The 24,009-nt window shown below is 40.9% G+C and overlaps 2 protein-coding genes across 2 annotated transcripts in view; one reads left to right on the top strand and one right to left on the bottom strand.

Annotated features, from left to right (window-relative positions):
• Positions 1–1,381: 1,381 nt before the first annotated feature.
• aoc1 (amine oxidase copper containing 1) lies at positions 1,382–5,853 on the bottom strand. Its single transcript, XM_030079979.1, has 4 exons — positions 4,317–5,853; positions 3,163–3,451; positions 2,550–2,682; positions 1,382–1,651 (listed from the first exon to the last, which is right to left on the bottom strand). The coding sequence occupies exons 1-4, from the start codon at positions 5,851–5,853 to the stop codon at positions 1,382–1,384; spliced, it is 2,229 nt and encodes a 742-aa protein (XP_029935839.1).
• Positions 5,854–10,287: 4,434 nt separating this feature from the next.
• Positions 10,288–24,009, top strand: part of sspo (SCO-spondin) — a 95,846-nt gene continuing 82,124 nt past the window's right edge. Inside the window, exons 1-16 of the mRNA XM_030079977.1 lie at positions 10,288–10,340; positions 10,880–11,089; positions 12,421–12,503; positions 13,346–13,516; positions 14,253–14,476; positions 15,176–15,278; positions 15,467–15,625; positions 15,853–15,938; positions 16,756–16,881; positions 18,626–18,782; positions 19,657–19,909; positions 21,527–21,668; positions 21,856–22,003; positions 22,295–22,467; positions 22,631–22,849; positions 23,071–23,236. Coding sequence (XP_029935837.1) covers positions 10,288–10,340; positions 10,880–11,089; positions 12,421–12,503; positions 13,346–13,516; positions 14,253–14,476; positions 15,176–15,278; positions 15,467–15,625; positions 15,853–15,938; positions 16,756–16,881; positions 18,626–18,782; positions 19,657–19,909; positions 21,527–21,668; positions 21,856–22,003; positions 22,295–22,467; positions 22,631–22,849; positions 23,071–23,236 — 2,473 coding nt within the window. The remainder of the gene's footprint in view (positions 10,341–10,879; positions 11,090–12,420; positions 12,504–13,345; positions 13,517–14,252; positions 14,477–15,175; positions 15,279–15,466; positions 15,626–15,852; positions 15,939–16,755; positions 16,882–18,625; positions 18,783–19,656; positions 19,910–21,526; positions 21,669–21,855; positions 22,004–22,294; positions 22,468–22,630; positions 22,850–23,070; positions 23,237–24,009) is intronic.

Below are 24,009 nucleotides of genomic sequence, written 5' to 3'. Positions count from 1 at the left end.
ACAGTGTGGTTCACAAGACCTAGGTTTATTAAGCATTGTTTAATACAGCAAAGTTTCAATCAAAACCATCAACAACATACAAGACAAACAAATCACCTCAAACATAACTTTCTTCAAACCGTAATTAAACTGTATATTGTGAAAAACTGAAGTGACAGTGTTATGCTAGGATTGTGTACATGTTATACAGTGACATGCACTGTTGGTATTCATTACACTCTACACAGTGTCATGTTGGCCTTTTACGTGATGTTAGGTTGCCAAGGACAACGGTGCAGTTAGGTGGTATCCTGGATTGTTTGCAGGGAAAGATCCGGAATCAGGCTGTTTGCTTAGTAAGGCCTGTTGTCTTCCCAGCAAAAACATTCCCGCCAAGAGGGCAAGCAGAGCATGCTGAGAGCCAGGAGTTTATCACTAGTGGGGCGGATACACTGCATCCTGCATCCTGGATGCTTGTTGCAGCTAAACCTCAGCCATGGAGACCCAACATGGGATTAGGTAAGTTGTTCTCCTACCCCACACCAGACTTGTTACATGTTGTGTGAGTCCCCACCCCTCCCCTGGTCTGGTTACATGTGGCAAGGACAACCCAAATAATCTATTTTGAGTAAAAAGAGAAAAATCAAAAGTGTCACATCATTACATCATCTGTTATATTTTATGTGATAAAGGGTCTAAACATCAGAATAAAACTGAGTTTACAGTAAGATACACTTTAAAGGCCAGTTGAATTCAAGTGCTAAATCATCAGGCGTGATTCAAGAATGATACCTGATTTTTTTCTTTACAATCAGTCATTGCTGTGGGACACAATGCCTAAACCAACTGAACTGGCCTCGTCTCACATTCAGAACAGTTACTGGAACAGCAGTCAGGGCAAACAAGACTCCAACAAAGAGCATGCATGGAGTTCAGATCAGTGCAGTGCAGGTCATGGATGGGTTTTTAGCTTACATTAATATTTAAGATGGTCCTAAATGGCACAATAAATGTATTTTATAGGTGAAATACCGTATGTGTGGTCACTTCACAGAAACATATTTTCTCCTTCCCAGAAACGACGAATGAGGTCAGTTCTTGTGGATGGATTCTCCTCAAAATGTTTGGTATGAAAATGCTGCCACGTCCAAACTGTTAGACATAACTTATAGCAAATCTTTTACCATGCTGATGGTTTGAAATTAACACCAATCTTCATCACTGGACTTCTGTTTAAATTTGTTGATGATTTATAATGTCCTGCAACTTATGAGCACATTCTACCTTCTTTTTACTGCAAATGATTTGCTGTAGTTATTTGTTATATACCAGAAAAGCCAGAAAAGATCACAAAGATCCTCTCTGTCCCATTTTCTTAAATGGAGCAAAGATTAAACCCTCCCTAGACCCCTGCATAAGTGCCATTGAAGAAAAAGGGCTTGTCTGTCACACAGTGACCCACGACCTCCGGCGTCCATCTCTGAACCTTGGGCTTGCCATCCTTGCCTGGTCGGACGATAACGGTGCTTTTGGATGCCAGTGAAGGGTCCTCATTAAAGAAATTGAACGGTCGCAGGAAGAAGCCCACTGAGTTGCCAGGTGTTGCGGTGTTTGGGATATCTTCCGAGTGAGGCACATGCAGGAACCCTACTGTCACCCAGGCTACCAGGTCCTACGCACAGGAAAGCAAACATTACATTAGCATTTTTACATTAGGCACTTAGCAGGTTGTGCTATCTACTCATGCTAGGTGCAAATATGTGCGTTACCTAGTGTCAGCCAGGCAACCACAACTGAAGCATAGAGTCTTTTGAGAAGTGCACACTAAATCAAATGACATAATTACTCTCAACCACATCACCCTCTTCTCTAGCATACAAAACAGTTCCCTGGGAATTTATTTGAAATAACAAAAGGAAGGAAAACAAAAGGTCTGTTGTGTCAGAATCTGAAGCAAAAATATTGTACAAATCTACTTTGAGTGAATTTGTCCAGTACCAGTGAAGTTTGTGGATCTTGTTTGGCAAAAACAATGTGATTGTGATTGTGTCACATCCAATGAGCTGTGTTTATGGCACTACTCCACACTTTTTTAGTAGTCAAGTCTGATTTATCATAAACTCATACATTTATTTATTACCAGTACCAATAAAGTCAAGGGGCCTAAAAATCAATCCTAAATTTGACTAATGATGTGAAACAGTTGGAAAACAGTTTAGAATGAGGTTTGTTTTTTGCTTGTTTTTTTTCCCAGAGGAGGGTTTTTTAGTCTTTTTAGCCTTTTCTGACTTCCACAAGCATTCTATGCAAAAGTGGACTATTTCTCCAGTATGTAAAACACAGTGTCTTTGACTGAAAGTTTAAACTTTCATAATATTTTTGGTTAGTTTAAATGTACACTGTACAGAAAAATTCTTGTCCATGCCTGAAACCTGGTAAACTAAAATACCCCTCTTGGCTTGAGGACGTTTTGCTTTGTTGACTGTTGGAGACCCAGAATTTAAGTGTAGATGTCTGCACATGGCAACATGCCCAAGTGTCTGTGTATTAGACAATTAAAAAGGCTGTACCTGGTTGACGATATCTTCATTGTTGCGAATGTAATCCTCGAAGGACACCACGGGTTCCCAGGGGTCATTCTGAGTGTAAATGCTACTGCTGGTCTGCTCACTGTCTTTATGCCGTGTCACAGCCAGGGGGTACCTGCAAAGAGACAGTCCATTACAGAAATAAATCAATCAGTCAGTCTGTATGAGTTATGAAACATCCACTGCCACAGAACAAAGGATAATGGGTAAATTAGAATCACTTTGTTGCTCAGTGTGATTGTGGGCCTTTGTTCTTTGTTGTTTTGCTTTCACTTCTTCTTGTATCAGACTTTATTTCATTTTAGATTATTAATGTAGTGATCTTGAAAGGGGTCAAAAGACTGCAGATTTCCTTGAGCAAATTAACAAGCAAAGGAGTAATCTGATCTCTGTTGTTTAATTTGTCGGATGTATTCTGTATTGTGTTATGCATACATAAAACTGAGACATCCATAAGTTTTATCTGGGCAAGACATTGCTTTTATATCCTTTCTGAGGGTTTAATATTGTATGCACTCCTACCCTTTATTTTATACAGTATATCATATGTCAAATATGTTTTGTGGTCCAATTATGAGAGAAAGTGTTTCATTACCTGGACCAGCTGATGCCATTTTCCTCTCTCCAGCCTCTTGGCAGCACGCTGTAAGCATGGGAGTTGAACTGGATACGGTAGCCCTTCTCATGGCCCCACTTATTTTTCTCATTTGCGTTGTAAAAGTGCACATAGCGGGGGAACTTTTTGCCAAAGCGGAAGGCAGCAGAGCGCTCTGTCTTGTGTTGTGTCCTGTGGAGCTTTGATTGGACGATTGTATTCTTTGGGCTCCAGGGGTTGGTGAAGTTTACAAATTTCAGATCCATCGACTCAAAGCTGTTCTCTCGACCTGAGACACAGTAAAGACAAGTGTATTAAGCAGAAGCTGGATGTCAAGTTTTAAGCAGTTGGTATAAAGAGATAATGCACATTTACTTGAGTGCAAAGTATATAATTTCCATAACCTTTAATTTTTCCAACAGGGATGAGGTCAGTTTCCCTAAAATTCAACCAGTTTGCCAGAAAAAAAAAAAAAAAAAAAAAAAAAAAAAAAACCTTACTGTACAACCAGTCTATAAAATGCATTGGTAGATCTCATTTTCAATTTAAAATGATGATTTTGAAGGAACTGAAAGTGACTTGATCCAGCCCTTACCAATGCACTCTAATTCTTTTATTATTATTATTATTATTATTATTATTATTATTTTACCTCTCGTATCATTCCAAGGTTAGGGTTATTGCTCAGACATGACAAGTTTTACAAGACCGTGATAAGGCGTAGTTTTCACAGGGCAGTGTAATTCCCTCAGGCATATAGTTTCAACAATACGCTCTGATGGGCCAACATTGTCTCTGTTATAATGGGCCAAAGTCCAGAGAGCCATCTTATCTAAACCTTCATTGATAACAAACAGTCAAAATATGGCTTTACATGTAATTTTAACTCGAACAAGTAAACAAGTTGTTTTGTTTAGACATTTTAGCTTGCACCTTTAGCCTCTTTTAGCTTTGATAGTTTAAAAAATAATATATGTGATTTGGTTTCCACTGAAACATAATAGCATGTTATGTGTATTGCTTTTTTTAGTACCAGATGTAATCAGTCAATAGAAGTAGTACATTAATTGAATGAATTAATGAAGTACAGCAATTGAATGATTACTGATCACTCCATTGGAATAGCATCCAGATGGGTGCATAGGACTACTCACCAGCAATATCCAGGTCCACTTTATAGTGGATGAGGTGTGTGTGGAGGTTGCCAAGCACATAGTTATACACCTTAGTTCCATAGTGTAGGCCATTAGGTGTAAAGAAAGTAGCGTGGATGTATCCAGTGGCGCTGACCTTTGATTCCATCACCCCATTCTGGTAGAAGTGAAAATCCCAGATGTAGTCATAGTTGTAAACTGTCGAGGTTGTCCTCACCACGAGCACAGTGTTCTCCAGCCCCCCGTAAAAGTTGTATCCTCCCTCAAAGTCTGAGTTAAAATGCCTTCTAAGAGCCATCCCTGTTGTCATCTCAAAAATGCAAAGTGCATTTTTGTAGCGCACAGGTTTGTCTGTGTCGTAGTAGTGGTAGAGGTCTACAAAGGTGGCGATCTCTGGGCAATCAATCCCAGGTGCTAGTTCAAAGGTTGAGGTGCCCATTGCCCAGCCAGCATCGATGTATTTGGTCTGCATGGCGGCAGGTGTATCACCTGAATAGATGGCAATAGCTTCTTGGAGGCTGATTTCATATGCAATCCGTTCTCCATTGAAACGAAGGTCAAAGATTTGAAGCCCAGCAGATGAACGCACCCGGTAGGCAAACGACCATCCGGCGTATTCAATAAAGTTGTGATCAATGTGATAGCGAGGTCCCTGAGGCTCCACAAGCTTCGGCCCGTGGATGTCTGAGGGAGTGTTGCTGTGACCCCGGGGAATGTAGGTAGAGTAGAGGTCATCATCGTCGTGCTCAGGTAACTTGGCCTTCTCCACATCTCCAGCCTCGTATTTTGCCACCAGTTCCTCCACACTGTCAAAGTACTGGCCGTTATACCAGACTTTCTCAACAGTCCACTTTTCTGGATCGAGATCTTGGTGGTTGATCAGTACCTCAAATCCCACTGGGTGAATGAAATAGCCCTCCACAAATTTCTGCAGCATTATCCAGCTTCTTCTTTCACCTGGACCTACTCCACGGGGGGCTATGTCTGAGAATGTCAGGCAGCGGTTGGTGCAGTTTGTGAAGGAAAATCCTCCTGTAGTCTCAAACAGGATCTTCTGAGCCTTGGTTGAGATCTTCTCAAGGATTGCAACAATGTGAACATACTCTGTAGCGGTGATAGGCCGCGAGTCAAATTGGATCGGCCTATTCCCCTTGAAGGTCTTGATTTCGTGAGATGTGGGGGATGGCAGAGGACTGACGATGTACTCAGTGATGTTGGGCTTGGTCTGGTTCCCAAACTGGACCACCACACGGGCTTGGCGTTGAGGTTTGGCCTGTCCACGGTCGAGGGCCCTCAGGGCTTCATGCTTCCTCGGCAGGTGGAGTTCTATCAGTAGGATGCTATTCTTCTTCAGGGTCTTGCTGCGAGCATCAGTCAGTCCTAGTTGTGGAAGACCATGAAAGTAGGCCCGGACTGCTTTCATCTCACGAACTGTGAGGTCCGCAAACATGGGGGCACCATGATGAGCCCAGTCTCGTCTTCCAGACACAACAGAACTTGCCAGGACGGCAAGTAGCAGAGGATAGAGAAGCCTCATGGCTGAGTTTGCTACAACACAACAATAAAAAAATAAAACCAGCATGAATTTAATGCTGTGTAAAGAAAAAGAAAAACTCCATGCACAGGCCACACTGTACTTGCAAGAATTTGAATTCACGAGTGATTTTTCATTATTGACAAGAAACCTAATCCTCTATTCAGCAACCATGAAATCTTTGCTCAACTCTTCTCACTAGTAGAGTTGCAGAAAGAAGAGCTCTGTCTGTTACACAGATTCGCCTTCCTTTCATAAACCAAGGAATCAAAATATTGTGCGCTATATCCGTTTCAGCTCAACTGCAGCTCTACCCGGTTTGTTTTTAATATGAGAAGCTGTCTTACTTCTCCACAGACTCTCAGACACACACTTCTCCTCATACTTTCAGATAGTACCTTAATTCACTAAGAAATACTTCGATTTTTCAACAACCAAGAAAAAGACCAAGCTACTGTACCTGTGGTATGCACTTCAAGAACTTAAGTGTCCTCCTGTTTCGAGCCCTTTGTCAAACAACGTTGCTTTGTCCAGTACAGCTCCAACCCAGGGCTGTACACTACTCCTGCCTCAACGATGGAATAAAAGTGTATGGAATGAGGAAACAATGCGCTACTGCTTTATTTAACCTCCTACTTTGCAGAGGTGGACGGTGATTGGTCAACAGTGGGTCATAAATATGATGAAATAGCAATTTCTTTGTATATAGTAGATAATTCACAGGGGATGTTGCAGTGTAAGTAGTGCAAGTGATTTGGAAACTCTTGAAAAGTTTAGTGCTGTAATTCATGGAGTAGGTCAAGAATCGTTTCTTGGCAGTGAATGAAGCAAAAGCCTGTCAGTTCATATTGTAACATGGTACCTTTTCAATACAAATGATCAGCTATACAGAGAATTTGTAAGATATGGATGATGAATATCTATTTCATGCAGAAATCTAATTTCTTCCAATTTGATTTTGATTTTAACTGCAGCTGAAAGCTGATATTATCTCCCTTGGCAGGCAGTGTAAATGATTTTGGAATCAAACTTCTGTATATGATTTTCAAAAATTTGGATGAGTAGGTATTAACCACAGGACAAATGTTAAGTGGGGTGTGGTTATTCTAAAGGTTTAAAAAGCAGGGTTGCAACCACAAGCCAGATTGCTGGTTCAGACTGTAATGGATTCAAGATTAAGGGCAGTGAAATTGAATGAGTGAGTTAGGAAATACTACCAAGATGCTCTTCGTCATGGCACGTAACCTCCAATTACTTTAGAAGAGCAATTCACTGACTAGCAGCAGAACACTGTGCTGGGCACCTGCCAGGTTTGAGTGTGTGTAATAATATGATTACTTTTTGTCTTCTATAATAATGTTTTAGGGACAGCAAATTTTGATTGATGTTTCACAACTTGCAATAAATGTATTGTTGCAAGAATGAACTTCAGCCTTTAATTTCCTTTAATTTTGATATCACACAAGCTGCAGTACACAAGTTCAATTTACATGTTACCTAAAGGTGTGTCAGCACTTGAGGTGTTGAATGAAGTAGCTTGCAGCTCTTGCTTCATGCCATTACTTTCTTATGTGCATTTTTTGTAACATATTTCTTATCTCTTCATTCCTTCATGCTGCATGCCACCACTGCATTGTTACTGAATATACATTGTGGGCAATTCTGGTGTTAAGTTTAAAGTGAAATGCTGTCAATTTACATGTATATTATAAGTTTTATAGTGTATTGTTTAAAGGTAGACAGCTGGTAGTCAGCTGAATAATTGTGCCGATATCTGATTAACAAAAAAGTCTGCAGACATAACTGCAGGTATCTTTGTTAGTGTGGCTGCTGTGGAGCATGCCCTCTCTTATCTGCTGATAAATTCTGTTGTTAAGTGTACATTTTTTTGTTTTTTACTCATACATGATTTCTGTTTGTTTGTTTGTTTTACAAAGTTTAGTTTTTTGATTACCCGTGGAAAAAATATATAGCTGATTTTTTAAAATTTAAAATAAGTGCATTGCTGTCAGAGTGCAGATGTACTTAAGCAAAGAAAGACAAGGCAAACAATTACTTAAAATAAATGTCCATTTAAGTTCTCATTTGTTATTAATTCTTATCAGATGCCAAAAAAAAACCAACCAACCAACCAACCAAACAAAAAAACAAAGCATGAAATTGACATTATAATTTATATTGGCCATCGGCTCCACTACCCATTGAAAAACCCATATCATTTGGCCACTAGTATTGTTTATTAAATACTGTATCTTATTCTGCCTTTGGATGCTGAGTACTTGCCAGGTGAGCACAAAGTTGATCAGATGAAGCTCAGCCACTGACCACCTCCACTCTGATATTATTATCATTATTATTATTATTATTATTATTATTGTTATTGTTATTATTATTATTACTACTACTACTACTACTCCTACAGTACCAATGCAAGTTCAGTGTCTTGTCAAATCTCCAAAGTGTATAGTAGGCCTACTCTGGCTTGAAGTTACTTTTACTTCTCCGATATTATTCTGTGGAACAAACTCCCACTGTGAACTAAAAAGTGTAAAACCAAAGCTTCATTCAAGAAAGAGGCCGTGCATTTAAGTAGTCATCAGTAGACATACAGTCTTGCCCTCTGTTTGCTGATAAGCCTTTTTGTTTTTATTTGTCTCTATATAGTGGGCTACAAGGGATAGTTATAGTCATAGGTACAGTTATAGTTATTGCTTTCTTAAGCTATCTTCTGGGTTCAAAATGTAGATGAATGTGCTTTTTTAAAATTATGTATCATGTATGTTTTCTTTATAAACTTGTTAATTCCAAAATAAGAAAATAAATGCAATAGCTGTCAGTATTAGTGTCATTTTTCTCATCCTAATGTATGTTCAGACAGAATTCAAGGTAAAATTTTGTTTCATTTGAAACTATGCTTTGACATTACACATTTTTATACAGACATTTGTATTTAGTTTTTTAGCTTTTTACCACAACCAGTGTTTCATTTAGGGAATCTATAACAAACCCTTCATGCAGATGTACTTGGACTGTGCAGCAAGTTCCCAAATGCCCACAAATACCCCATTGAAAATATTCATGCTGTAAATACAAGCTGAGGGGAGAAATTTACTGCAGCTTTGTGTCCTGTTCAAAGCTAACTCTTTACCTTTTTTATGGTAAAACTTCATCACCAGTACATTTTTTTTTCCTACACTCTTTGGCCCCTGTGTTTCTCTCCCTCCTCTCTCTCCCTGAGTGATTCAACTTTTTGCTATTCCTATTAAGATACAAAGTGGCTCTGTAGATGCTACTGTGAGTCACAAAGTCCACATGATGACACAGGATTTTGCTCAAACCGTGAAAGTAAACCCTTCCAACCCAGGACAGTGGCATCTCCGTCCTTCTCGGGCCAAGGCGCACTGTAGGGACAGCTGTGTTTGAGCCTCCTTGCTTCAGGGCGATGAGGTCAGACTTTGGATATTCATCAGTCCTTAAGACTTTGGTCCCCATGTCTATTGACACACTTCATTGAATAAACGCCCCTGCTATCCTTCCCGAAACGCCTCTCTTTATAGGATTAGGCTCTGACAAACATCTCTTTATCCTGTGGGTCAGGCTCTGTGGGTAAGGACCCCCTCACCCCTCACCCCATCCCCCAAACGTGCATAGACACACACTTACTCACTGTCCTCCAGCCCCCTAGAGGTTTCCTCACCTACAGTGTCCTGTACTGTTTGATGGGGCAAGGTCAGAGGATGTGTCTGTCACAGGTCCGGTGCCCAATGCTTGTCTTCCCAGCTGTTACCTTGGCAATTCTATCCAATAGCAGTGGCCTCAGATGGTACTGTACCTCCCAGCAGTCACCGCCCATGTATAAAACCTTCCATTATGGGCACCTGTCCCCCCATAAGGCAAGATATCACTTCACTGAGGACTATATCATGACCGACCGGACAGAACAAAAAGCAAAAATAGTAAGGAAAAGGAGATTAAACAAAAACATTCTGCCATATTTGACAGATTGAGCAATAAGTCTTTTTTCTTCCTGAAAGCACTTAAAAGGTAAGTGTTTTTTTTTGTTTGTTTTTTTAATTGCAGGGGCAAAATTGAGTGAAACTACGGCATTTGATAACGATCAGTTTAGTAATTACTTTTGTACAGAAGACTTAATGTGGCAACACATTTATCAGTATTCTGATTGGTTGTGTAAATCCACATACCGTAAGATTCTCGCCAGTATGTAGTGTTGCAGTTGTTATCACTACTGAGGATTTTTTCAAATCAGCTGCCAATTAAAGTAAATTAATTGTAATTAATCTATACATTTTACACACTGTAGCAATTTATATCTATCTATAGGATATAATCGATAAGAAACTGATGATACTGATGATAGGTAAAGTTAGATTTGAACTGTCTTTCAGGAATTTAAATCCTAAATAGCGAGAGAAGACCATGGAAGTACTACTGCTGTCTCTGCTTGGACTGCGGATGGTGACGGGAATGGGGTGTGTATACAATAGACTGGCCAAAACATCATTTAATGGCATTTTTAGACAGTACAGGAGATGGAGATAAGATGCAACAAAAGTTATCATCTGGATGCGGACACGAAATGTTATGACCGCATGTAAACTGCAGACTGCTGAGCTTAACAGGATGTCCCCGGTCCAAGTAGCAGTAAAACATTTATTAAACTTCTCAGCTTCAGAATCACAAAACTACGCCCACTGATTCTTGATTTGCAGTTGTACTTTGATTTTTTTTTTTTTTTTTTTAACAAAGGAACTTCTCATGTAATTGAATCCCGCTTTAAATTATGCAACTAGTACCTACTTTTCCTTTAATGTACTGCGGTGAGATAACTTTGTTTAATGAGATTAAAATTTGTTCACTGATAATTTTGTGACCTCCTTTATTGTGTTAGCTGTTGTCATGGTATGTATTGTATCTTGAGGATCTTGATGGGGGCACCTCAGTGCATGACAGTAAACTTGAACTTTAACTTGAAGCAAAATAGAGGAACTTAAATTTCTTTTTGCTTCAGACACTGGTGTGAACACACGGTGGAGGAGAGAGTGGAACGCGTCCTGTCCCCCCGTCTGCAGCTTGAAGTGAGCTGTTCTGAGGTGTACCAGTATAACACGCAGGGCTGGAGGCTGGACGTAGAGAGGATGCGTGCCAAGCATGGGGGCGATGATGGCATTGCACTCTACTACAAACAACAGGGTCCCAGGGCATCCTGCTTTTTGTACAAGTAAGTGAACAATTCATTAAGTGTTGATCTGTTGAACTGTTTCAAGTGATATAAAATGATATAAAATGATGTAAAATGATACAAATAATAACAAATTATCTGAGGGCTTGAAGACAGAGTTTTTCAAGTACTTGGCTGGCTCAATGTGCTATGTTATGTATTTTCCATTTTCTCATTCCGCTTTGTGTGGGTGCATCTTGTAGACCACAGGATCTAGACACATCCCACTTGGCTGATTGATAAGAGGCATACCCAGCCTGTTAAGAATCATTAAGGTGGGAATTGTATTCCCTCAAGCTTGTCTGCCCCAGTGTCCCCTCCCAGTTCACTATGCTTGTTACCTCCAAAAGGAAGTTTCCCAGAGGCCATCCATACCTGATGCCTGAACCTCCTCAGTTAGCTCCTCTCATTGTGGTGAAACAGCAACTTGACACTGTGATCCTTTGTGAGCTCCTCTGCTTGTATCCACTCTCCACTAATTCTTTCAGTCACCACCCAAACCTTATGACCATATGTAAGATTCAAAATGAAGTCTGAGCTTGGCTGTACCTACATATACTGTGGATAGATGAAATGAATGAAATGAAAATGAGGAGAGGACCAATTTTTTTTTTACTTTGAACAAGTTTGAAACCATGTGGCAAAGGCAGTAGGCTAAACGATTCCAGGAGGGTGTGAGCCCATTTCCTTGGCAGAGGTCGCTGAGGTACTTAGAAAGCTCCACAGTGGCGAGGAAGCGGGGGTGTATTAGAGCCGTACTGAAATTCTAAAGGCTGAATATTGTTGCAGTGGTGTGTGGTAGAGCTTTTTCCTCAATACTGCCTAGCTTCTGGACTGCAAGACAGCGGTGACAGCTGACATCTTGAAAAAAGAGACTTGGCTTACGTGTGCCAGCTTGTTCATCCTTCCTTGGGAAATCCCATTTCCCAAGGAAGGATGATGGAGATGTGCAGCATGTGTTCTTCTCTTATGTCCAAAGTAGTCATATTTTTACAGTAAGAGAGTAATCAAAGGGAAAAGAAGAAGTTAGATCACTCTGATTTGCAGATCAAGGTTGGGCTAAAAAATATCCCCACCAAATGGCATTTATTATAGTTCAGTGAATGACATGTGGCAGAGGTGGTGGGACACAATCGTCAAACAAACAGTGTTTAATAGTGATGTATAGTTGTTTACATAATTATCTAAACCTGATTGACATGTCATGATTGTATGGTTGTAAATTGATTTGTACGGTAAATAACTTTTGTGTGAATGTGAAAGAATGACCCTGTGAAATGTTGAATATGAGGATAAAATGTGTTTTCACTCAATTTGTCTGTGTATCCTAGACCCCCAGAGATGGAGAGCCAGAAGGTGAATAAGACAGTGAGGGGCTGCTGTGAGGGCTGGGGAGGACCTCGCTGCTCACAGGGTAAGGAAATACCAGCGAGGTTTATCAGGTGATGAAAAAACTTTTAAGAGTTTTATATACTGAGGAGAAAAAACTTGAAATCTGTCCAGCTGTAAGTAATCATCGTGTGGTGCCCTCAATCCCTGATGAAGAAGGTTTTTGTCAAAAACCGTCATGGTAAGCTTAAATTACAAAAACACCAGCCATCTCTAATCCAAAAGAATAATGGAAAGGAAAAGGAAAAAATCCTCTCATGTGTGGACCGGGCATAAACTTTTCCTTTTAAAAATCTGCATAATACAAGTCTTTGCTATCACACATGTTCTTACTCAAATCTGTGTGTGTCTAGAGCAAAAGGGAGCACGCCCTTGTTTGGTCTGTACACAGAGGATTTTGCTGCTGTAATATTGTAACATTCCAGACTCAATTTTTTCCTTTGGACCAGAGATGGCTAGGATTTTTGGAATATAAGTTTACCATGAAGGCTTACAATTAAAACGTTCTTTGTCAGAGACTGAAGGCAGCACATGGTGAGAACTTGATACAAAAGTTATGCTTTATGGGTGAGGTATCCCTTTAACTGAAGCCACTGTCTCTTTAAAGAACCCCAATCCAATAAAAACAGTGATTTGTCATTAATTTTTTTTTTGAAAAGTCACCATTCAGGTCTGAATTAAACCTTGTTTGTAACATGACACTGACATTACTTCAGTTTCCTTCCTCATCAGCTATTGTTGATTTCTTTACCTGTTTTTTCTCATATTTAATACTCATATTTAATAATATTTCTCTTTTTCACTCTGTCCACCTCTCTAATTTCTTCTCCTAATTTACTCTCTCCATGCTTTGCTCATCCCATCCAGGTGTTGGTGTGCGTGGTCACTGTTACTCTACGTGGAGTTGTGAGGAGTTCCCTGGAGTCCATAACTCCTCCCTGATGCCTATGGAGCAGTGTTGCAGTAGCCTTTGGGGTCTGAGCTGGAGGAACGCCTCCGACCAGACCTGCCTGTCTTGTACCTACACTCTGCTGCCTGGTGCGAGAACACACTCACATACACTCAAATCACACTTTTTGGCGTTTTGTACAGACAGTATTTTGTGAATTTTGGTGAATTTTGATGAAACTGTAGGATATTGGTTGTTTTCTTGGAAAGATCAGTTCTGAGTCAATCACCAGGAAACCTTGACACTCTATGAAAAGTAAAATAAACCAAAGTAAATTCACATATTTTTTTTTATATGTAATATAATACAATCAAAGAAATACCTTTGCATTTCAAAATTTAATTTTACTGGGGAAAAGTTCTCAAACTGGCATCTCAATCATCCAAAGAATAACATACTTCATTTAAACAAGTGGGTTCAAACCACAAGCTATGCCTCTAGCATTCACACATATTGAAAGTAACATAAGCAATAACAAAAGACCTTCATGGCCACATAAGGACTTTGCCTTTCCAGAGAATTTGTCACAGCCCAAAATGTTCAAAGCAGGTGGCCTGGACTTGGTGTTTGGCTTTTGGTGCTGGAATTAACATTGCTCTGGGACTTTCCATAGAAAGCTTAATGCTGAGAACTGTTTATACTATTCAGTTTAGAGAGTATATTTATTTATTTGATCTCATTGCCTATTTGTCTTTGATCCCCTATTAAGTCCTACTTGTCCCTTTTAGTGGATGGGATATTTGCTACCTGCATGCATTTCACATAGGAGCATCCTACTGAGGGCCCTAAGTGACCTGCACTAACTCCTCTTGTCCTTGTCTCCAGACTCCCAGTCATCCCCGCTGGTCCGTGGTGGCCTGCTGGGCAGCATCAGGGACCCTCAGGGTTCAGCCACCTGCATGACCTGGGGTGGGACCCACTATCGCACTTTTGACAGGAAGCACTTCCACTTCCAGGGCAGCTGCACTTACCTGCTGGCCTCATCCACTGATGGGACCTGGGCAGTCTATATCAGTACGGTGTGTGATGGAAGAGGAGACTGCAGTAAGGTAAAAAAAAAAATTAAACAACCTGAAAATTACAGCTTTCAAACAGCTTTTGGCCATGTGGTATAATTTGTGCCATATTGCTGTGCTCCCCCAGAGCTGAGACATGTTGGCTGCATGCGGGTAGCAGTGCCCTCCCAAACATTAATTTAATGAAAAGCCTGACATTCTAAAACTCATTTCTGATTTTTTGCTCTCCTTCCTATTCATTTGCAGTGACAATCATATTCGTTTCCAAAAATAGTGACCTATTACACAATCTGAAATGACTTACTGAAAATGAACAGTCACACAGTGTTGTCTGACAGGTTAGTTTCATTGTGCCAGTGGATTAACATAGTGTCTTTCAGAACTGGCATTGAAAATACATCTGCAGGCTTTTGGGTTTTGTAATTGGCTGCTGCAGTTGACCAACATCTTGTGATAGCAGCCAGCGTGACTTTTTTTTTTTTTTTTTTTTTTTTTTTTTTTGCCCACAGTGTGATCACAGTAGTAATTTCTTAGAATAGAAATATTGAGGAAAAAACACAGCCTCAAATGAAAGCAAATATGGACAGTAGGGTTGCGTACAGTTTGTTTTTATGCATTAAATAGGCAGTTGGCAGCAAAGCAGCCCTAGAAATATCTGTTAATAATTTGTTGTTTTTGTCTTGTGTTCACATGTACATGCATGTTTAACTTGCAATGTTCCTGCCATTTCAGGCTCTGAGGATAATGCTGGGTCTAGACCTGGTTTCAATTCATCACAGGAACTTAACGCTGAACAGCCTCCCTGTCCCACATGGAGAGCCACTCTTCCAAAATGGTAATTTGCACCCTTGTTTACAATCAAAAAGTTGCATTTTACCGCACATCATCAATCTTATGGCTTAATCAATTCATCAGTGGGTAAAGTGATGAAATAACTATATGGGACATTTTTATCTAGACCTACTTTGCATAAGTACAGTGCAGACAACCAGCGCTCACTGAGTCCTTGCTCACTTTCCTCAGGAGTGAGTGTCCACTGGCTGGGCGACTTTGTGTTTGTGGAGAGCAGCCTGGGGGTGAGAGTGAAGTTTGACCTGGCCAACACAGTATACCTGACAGTGACCGCTGAACACCTGGCAGTCACCAGGGGGCTCTGTGGAGTCTACAACAATAATGCAGATGGTAAGGAAAACACACAAACACACACATGCACAGTCGCAGTATCTCTGGTTTATTTGATATTAGGACAAGGGCTTATTTATTGTGCATCTTCTCCTGAGTTACAGGATAATTTGGCTAACCCTTATGTTAGTCCACAACTGAGTTTAAGTGCTGTGCTGAGTTTGTTTACACAAACTGTCACCATACAGCATTAACCTATTTATTCCTACCTATTTGTTCATCCACAGATGATTTCACTACAATAAGTGGAGCTGTGTCACAGTACGCTGCCAGCTTTGGCAATTCATGGAGAGTTCCTGACCAGCAGAATGAGGTACTGCGCTGAATGGGATTTCTTAATAATTTCTTAATTTCTTAATTATCACTTTTGTTTTTCTACATGAGACACTTGATGTTGGTGCCCTCTGCGTTCACACTGATGGCAGCCATATGATTGTCGATGTCACCTGACTATAATGCCACAGTGCCAGTAGTATGACAGGAACCTGTTGGGGCAATCTGCTTTGTCTCACTCTGATCTGCCTAGGTGATACAGCTAGAAATAACATGACGCACATAAGAACCACACACATACACACACACACTTACTGTTTGTATTGACTCATAATTAAAAACTATGTCTGTCAAGTGATTAATTTTTTAAATTACATGAATCACAGTGTCACAGACTAATCATGATTAATCACACATTTAAATTGTATAAAATTACTTGCTTGCTTACACTTCCATTGTTGTGCATTTTGGAAACAACTGTTGCTCTTCAAGGGTGTTATTATAATGAATTTTCTGATATAATGTGATGTCTTCAACAACACTGATAGGCTGACAGTCCATGGAAATCCATTTAAATTTACAGTGTCTTTCAGCATGTGGTACTCAGAAAAACACTGGTTGGACCATAGCACCGGTCTGCTATGTAGTAGGAAACTGATGTTACCCAAAAACTCAGCTGCAGCCAAACAAACATGCAAGGCAACAACAGTGGTCCCTGATGTTTCTCTAGTCACATAAGATGCATGTATTTCCAGCTGGTGTGACTTCACTGTTCAGGTTCTGTTGTATTTCAAATGCATGGCGGACTGCACTGAGGCATCTTGGGTACTTGAGTTTCTCTGTGTTGTTTCCCTCAGGGCTGCAGTGATGCGGCGGAGCTCGGTCACAGCTGTGATGTGTCAGGGGACGTCGCTCTGCGCAGGCAGGCAGAGTCTGTGTGTCACCGACTGCTGGAGAGCCCCTTCACACATTGCCACCTCCGGGTCAGACACCTCTCATACTCATCATATTCACATGACATCAATATTTTTCACTTGATCCCTCTCTTTCCCAGAACATCCAGTTTAGTTTGAATTTATACTTATAATAGTGCAAATGGAAGTATCCCACAAGGCATTGCCCTAACCGCAAATCACTGACTGGTTATATTATAGTTATCATCAAAACAGTGTATAATGTAATATTTGATATTTATCACAGGAATTTACCCTTAAAAACAATAACAATGGGTACTGGGTGCTCATGGAAACAATAATGTTTCCACCAGCATCCAAGTGGTGGAGGAGGCAGTTTTTGGAAAGCCATTCTCACTGCTGACTGCAATCAAAAGCTGCTAAAAGAAAAAAACAAAACAAAACAAAACAAAACAAAACAAAAAACAGGTCTCCATTTTTAGTACATTGTTATGAGTCAGCTCTGTAAAACCCCTGTGAATTTCTCTAAGAGTAAATAACCTGTAATGACTGTAAGGACAAGACTAAACAACAGCTGAGTTTCAGTGGAAGGAGTTCCACTGAGAATCTTTTATTTACGTGATTATGTGTTGATCTAAGCTACATTAGTATTTCCTGTGTATTCTTTTCAAATCTCTAAGGCAAGATCACACCCTGGAATAAATGAATGGTGTAATAAAATTCTGGTTAATAAGTAATAATTCGAGATATGACTGTACCTGACTGTATCTATAGTCTATCACTAAACTTGTAACCAATTATTGGTGCTATGATGTAGTCGTTAATTATTGCTGAGACTATTATCATATTATATGTCTTTTTTTCCCCTTTTAAGGTAATACCTACATAGTGGCCTACATAGACAACCTCCTGTATCCTTATGTCTCCTTAAATTCAGATGTGTATCCTTAAATTAAATCCAGCAGCAAAACATGTGTTGATTGCTGTTTCTCATAACCAGTAAGCCTAAATACCACTGTTCTGTACCAGAACTGTCTACATATAACACACAACTGATACACAGCTGACAGTGACTTTCACTGATTTTAAATCTCAATACGTCACCAAATAACTTTGTTTTGCATGGATTTGCACAAAACTTTGTGTAATGGGTGGTTATGGAGTAAAGAAGAACTGAATAACTTTTCATATCAACTGACCAAATGTGGGTGTGTGTGATGATTGTGGGTTTTCATGAAATGCCATATATCTTCTGAGCAAATTCACAAAATACACCAAAACTCAAGGAAGAACTGATGAACTTTTATGGGTTGCAGTATATATAAACAATATCAGTGGGGTGTATTGCATCAGGATAGTGTTGAGGCAAGACTGATATACACTTGTGGCACTGACTCTATGTTGTCCTCTGAGGCAAACCCCTTCCAACTACTCCAAGAACTTTACACCAAATACGACACCTATACATCACCGTGTTGGTCAGTCCGTCAGCAGTTAGTTCTAGAGAGGCATATCTCAAAATCAATTTCATCAGTTGCCATGAAATTTGGCAAAAACATGCTTGTTGCGCAGAAGGTGAAACCTACTTATTTGTGGCGATCCTATGACCTATGGCGATCTCTCGAGCATCACTAATAGGCCAACTTGTTAAGTTTTCTGTGCATTGTCATGAAATTTTGTAGCAACGTTGACATTGGTGAGAGGATGAAAATTTGCAATTTTGTTGACGCCATCAGCAGGCCCAGCATGGCTGCATTCATAATAACACACTTGATGATGTTTGACTCAGGTTTGTTGATGTTCTGTTGTGCAGGTGGACCCGGCAGCCTACATAGACACCTGTCTGTACCTGTACTGTAGCTTGGGTCCCAGAGAGAGGGAGGGGGCAGTGTGTGACACCTTGGCCAGCTACGCCCGAGAGTGTGCCCAGCAACACGTCATAATCATCTGGAGGACGGCCACCCTCTGTGGTAAAGAAATGTCACCTTTCGGCATCCTGGTGACTCAGTAGGGTGATGGGCTGTGATGTCATTGTGAATCAGGCTCATGACCTTTGTTACATGTCTTTATCTTTTTTTTAAAAAAAGCTTCTCTTTACATCCTTTACTTAGTCGTGCTGCTTCAACAAAAAGTTCTATCAAGCTGTAAGTTATGAAGTAGTAATGGCTTGCTCTCGCCCCTGCAACACTTGATGTAAAATAATAATATGCACTTATGCAAAGATCTGCTCCACTTTTCCTCTTTACTTTCTTCCTCATGCTGTGTTCATATCGTGGCACTTAAAAACAAACATCTCATATGAGCTGTTGCAAAAAACAGTATGTTAAAATGTATTATATACTGCCTTCCTGGTGTCAATATGATACAGCAATATATAAATACAGACACAATATAAATCAGTCCATTAATTAATGCTGTGTGACTGCTCATTTTCAGTTTCTTGTTTCTTTGCAAAATGTGTCATGTTGTGAAGTAATTATTAAATATAATTTTCAGTAAATGAATTGGAAGCTAATGAGGAACAGCCCATCAAACCAAGAGAAGAAGAAAGCTCTTGCTTGTTTACCTCTTTATTTCTTCATTTTGCTAGAATTTGCCACATCTTATTTGTCCTCAACATCCAGTTAAAGAAAGTTGGCAAAATTGAACTTTTATCTCCATCTTTGTAAGGCTGTGGTTTATACCAGCACTGAAGCAGTTTACCATTAATCTCTTAGTGGAAGCGACAAACATTTGGTGTTGAGCCCACTGCACACTACCACAATGGGAATGCAGCATAACCCTCTCCTTCCTTCTTCCTCTAACTTCTTTACACCACCTTTTCCCTTTCTCAACCCTTCCCAGGTCGTGTCTGTCCCAGAGGTCAGGTATTTTCGGACTGTGTGTCCTCATGTCCCCCCAGCTGCACGTCTCCTCACCCCCCTGGGCCTGCGGCAGCCTTGGGTCAGTGCAGGGAGGAGTGTGTTGGGGGATGTGAGTGTCCGCCCGGCCTCTACCATCACCAGGGACTCTGTCTAAAAAGGGATGATTGTCCTTGTTTCCATCGCAGACGCACCTACCAGTCAGGTGACACAATCCAGCAGAGGTGCAACACATGGTGAGTGGGCAGTGTGTGTGTGGGAGACTGAATACATGAGCATGGCTGAAGTTTTAATCATGCAAACATTTTTTTCTGAGAAAGAGCTGCTCTGGAGGCAGAAATCATTTTTGTGTGTGTGGGAGACTGAATACATGAGCATGGCTGAAGTTTTAGTAATAGAAACATTTTTCCGAGAAAGAGCTGCTCTAGACGCAGAAATCATTTTAATGGCTTAGTTATATCTCAGTGGGTGGAGCAAAAAAACAAATCACAGTTTTGGTGTGCAGGTTATCTGCGGTAACTTAAATGCCAAAGAAACAACTCGAATACAAATCAAAGCATAAATTTAAAAAAAAAATAAATGGCTTTTTTCTTGCTTTCATGACCATGGCATTCATCATTTTTGACGGTGAACTAGCTTGCCTACACAGATTGCTATAGGCTACTAAATTGAATTTTAAAGGTCAGTTAGGCCAAGTAGCAAACCTAGGCTTTCCCTGGGTTTTCAGTCCAGTTTAATGTTACTTTGACAGATTTTTGTCATCATCACTGCCTTATAAGGTTTGACACAAGAAATGAGATTAATTCTGCCTCTCGATCAACTCTGCCATCAAGAAACGTTTGTATGACTATAATTCCATACTGCTGTGTGTTTGTATGAGGTTAGTGTTGTGTGTATTGTGCACACATGTAAGTACGCATAAAGTATTGTGTGCTGCTAATGTTTCTGCAATCCTGCCCTTCCTACCTGGCTCTCCTTTCTCTCTCTCTGGCCCAATCCCAATGTCCACAGACTCACATTTTGAGCCCTTACACTTGCACACTTTCTGCATTCCTGCAGAAAAAGAAGATAGGAAGATAGAAGAGTGCTAAACAAGCATGGAAGTTTTCATGTCTGCCTAAATTAACAAAGAAACACTACATTAACAAGAATTTAAGGTTTTTACATAAAAAATACATGATATCAGAGAAAGGCAAGCATATCCTACATATATTACACACCTAGTTTATTCATCAATCATTTCCCCATCAGTTTAACGTGATATGTCATAATGTGCTGTCCCATTCCTGTTTCTACCATTGGGAGCCCTTGCAGCCTCTCACACTCAGACACTCACCAGGTGACATCAGGTAAGTCTGTGAGGGTTCAGGGCTTAGGCCTTCGGGGGGACACTGGGATTGGGCCTTGCTGTGGAAATTATTGATTTATTAAATAAAGGTTGAGACCAAGGTCTTTGTGTAAGTTTTATTCTTGCAAGAAGGTCAGTCAGCTTACAGAGTGTCAAGACAGTCTGTGGAGTGAAGCCGACGCTCTGCCCTTGACAAAAGTATTCATAATACAGTGTGAGTGCTCACTTCTGCCCATCGTGTGAATAAATGTTACGTGATGCATGTCTGCAGCCTTGAGGCAATTTTGTTACAGTAACAGGAAGACTGCAGAAAGATTTTCCCAGTTGGTAGAGTGTGTGTGGAATCATACAATGTACCGAAACAGTACGCAAACTATGATATCCGTAGTTTCTGCTACAGGCCTCTGTCTCCTTCCCTCTCTGTTCTTCTGTCCATCCCTCTATTCCATTTCCTCCTTGGTCTCTCATCATCCTTCTTCTGTTTTTTAACCCCCCACCTGCCTAGTGTGTGTAGAGCAGGTCAGTGGCAGTGTACAAGGGAGAGGTGTGCTGCCCAGTGCAGCCTAATGGGAGCGCTACAGATCACCACCTTTGACAAGAAGAGGTATTCACTACAGGGAGGAGACTGTTCCTTCACTGCTGTAGAGGTGAGGTGCATAGACATGCAACACACACACACACACACACACATACAGATTTTATTGCCATACATGTGAAGTAGGCTATGCTGAGAAATCATTTTATGCACTGCAAGATGTGTTTTTGTATCCGTGCATTTTTACTTGTGTGTGATACTGAATGTGCCCCTGTGATACACGTTGTGCATGTGCTCAGGACTTTGTTGACAGGAAGCTTGTGGTTAGAGTGCGCTCTGGTGAGTGTATGACAGTGGGAGGAGGAGGAGGAGGAGGAGGAGGACTGGACTGTCTAAGGGAGATGTCAGTCACAGCGCTCCGCACCACAGTCACCATCACTGACACTGGTAAGTCATCTTCAGTATGACTGCACAGGTACAGCCAGCCTCCCACAGCCAGCTGCATTCACTCCCTGTTTGCCTGTTACCATTTTATAGTCTGAAAGTGACTGAGGTCAAGGACAAATCACAATTACTGTACATACTCTTAAGCCAATAACTTCACCAAACACAGCTTGCTTTGATTGCAAACATAACTGATAGAAAAATGTCCATTCCATTGTATGAATCCTACATTTTGATGCTTTTCACTAACTTTTGGTTGCCTAAATTTGATACCACTGATACTACTACTCCCAGGCATTGTGACACTGAACGGCCAGAGGGAGGTGTTGCCCGTGGTGACAGGGGATCTGGTTGTGCGTAAGGCCTCGTCTTCCTTCCTCCTTATCCAGGCGTTTGGGGCCCAGCTGCTGTGGCACCTAGATGGACCCTTGGCCCTCATCACCTTGCAACCTGGCTTCACGAGCAAGGTGACCCTCCCGCCTTGTATATGATCCTTAGACTGGCACCGTTTTGAGTCTGCAGCTATACTGAACCAAGTTTGGCTACAATGCCATTTTGAGTGCTCAACTGAACCAAACCAAGCGGTCTATGCAGTTGGCGGCATCATATTTGTGTGCTTGTGCGTTCAAGGTGCGTGGTCTGTGTGGCACACTGACCTGGACCCAGCATGATGACTTCACCACACCAGAGGGAGACGTGGAGAACAGCGTGTCATCCTTCGCAGCCAAGTTCACTACAGAGCGCTGTGTCCTGCCCCGAGGAGCCCCGCCTGACCCCTGCACCACGTACACCCAACGCAGACACTACGCAGACAGCGTGTGCTCCATCATACACAGCCCAGTCTTCCAGGTGTGTGATGGGTGATGGAAAAAGTGTGTGTTCATGTATGATCAATTGCACAGTCCATTCATTCATCAGTTTATTTGCTTATTTGCTGTGTTTAGACACCATCGGAGCCCATTAAGCATTATTAATCATCATCAAAGTCTCCCTTTCTCTTTCTCACACACACACACAAACACTCATAGTCTCCTTCTCCTCTCTCCTTCATATATATATATTTTTTTTAGGCATGTCATGATGTGGTGGAGAGGGAGCCCTACCTGCGTCTCTGTCTGTCCGAGGTTTGTGGCTGTGCCCCGCAGAAAACCTGCCACTGCACCGTCCTCACCGCCTACGCCCGACACTGTGCCCAGGAGGGCGTCACCGTCCCCTGGCACAACCACACCTTCTGCCGTAAGTGAGGAGGCTGTTGGCTCAGTGGGTTGTTAGGATAGATGGCAGCCACTCTTCCTGGAGTTGATCAAGGTGCAGCAGTTTTCAGGGTGGACTACACATCAATCACCCTCTGTTCGTCTGTTCATTTTTTTTCTTTGATTTCAGGCACCTTTAGACAGATTTTAATTGGGCCAGTTAAAATCTGGGGAGGCTGTGAATGGGCCGTTTTGTGGGGGATGACATATTTATGGCTGCCTTGTTTATTGTCCACAATAAATTCGATTAGATTAGACTAGACTAGAGACTAGACTGAATTGGATCGAATTGAACTGAATTGAATTAGAGTTCAGTTAGATTAGACTGCAATGGATTAGATTTGATTGGGCCAGAGTAGACTAGACTAGACCAGATTTGATGATCCCTGTGGGGATTTTTTTGTTTGTTTGTTTTGAGATTGCCCTTCATAACTATAGAGCACTCCTAGACCCTAAGGAGTATATTTTAATAATTAGTGCCCTCAAATTAGTAACTTTTGACTTCAAATTAGTGACTCAAGGGCACAAATTACTAATTCAAGGATATGAATTTCTTAATTGTGCATTTCCTTCTGTAGTACATTTATGGACCATTTGGATTTAATACAGCTTTATTTTGATCTTGGACTGAAATATACTGTGGCTTTTGGCTTTGAAATACAACTTTATATTAATCCCTGAAACATATTTTGTGAAAAAAAATTGCCATAAAAACTTTGATGACACAGTGGATGTCGTCCAGTTCATAAATACTCA

The sequence above is a fragment of the Myripristis murdjan genome, chromosome 20 (genome assembly GCF_902150065.1).
Source record: "Myripristis murdjan chromosome 20, fMyrMur1.1, whole genome shotgun sequence".
NCBI classification, from domain to species: domain Eukaryota; kingdom Metazoa; phylum Chordata; class Actinopteri; order Holocentriformes; family Holocentridae; genus Myripristis; species Myripristis murdjan.
This window is presented reverse-complemented; position numbering and strand designations above follow the sequence as displayed.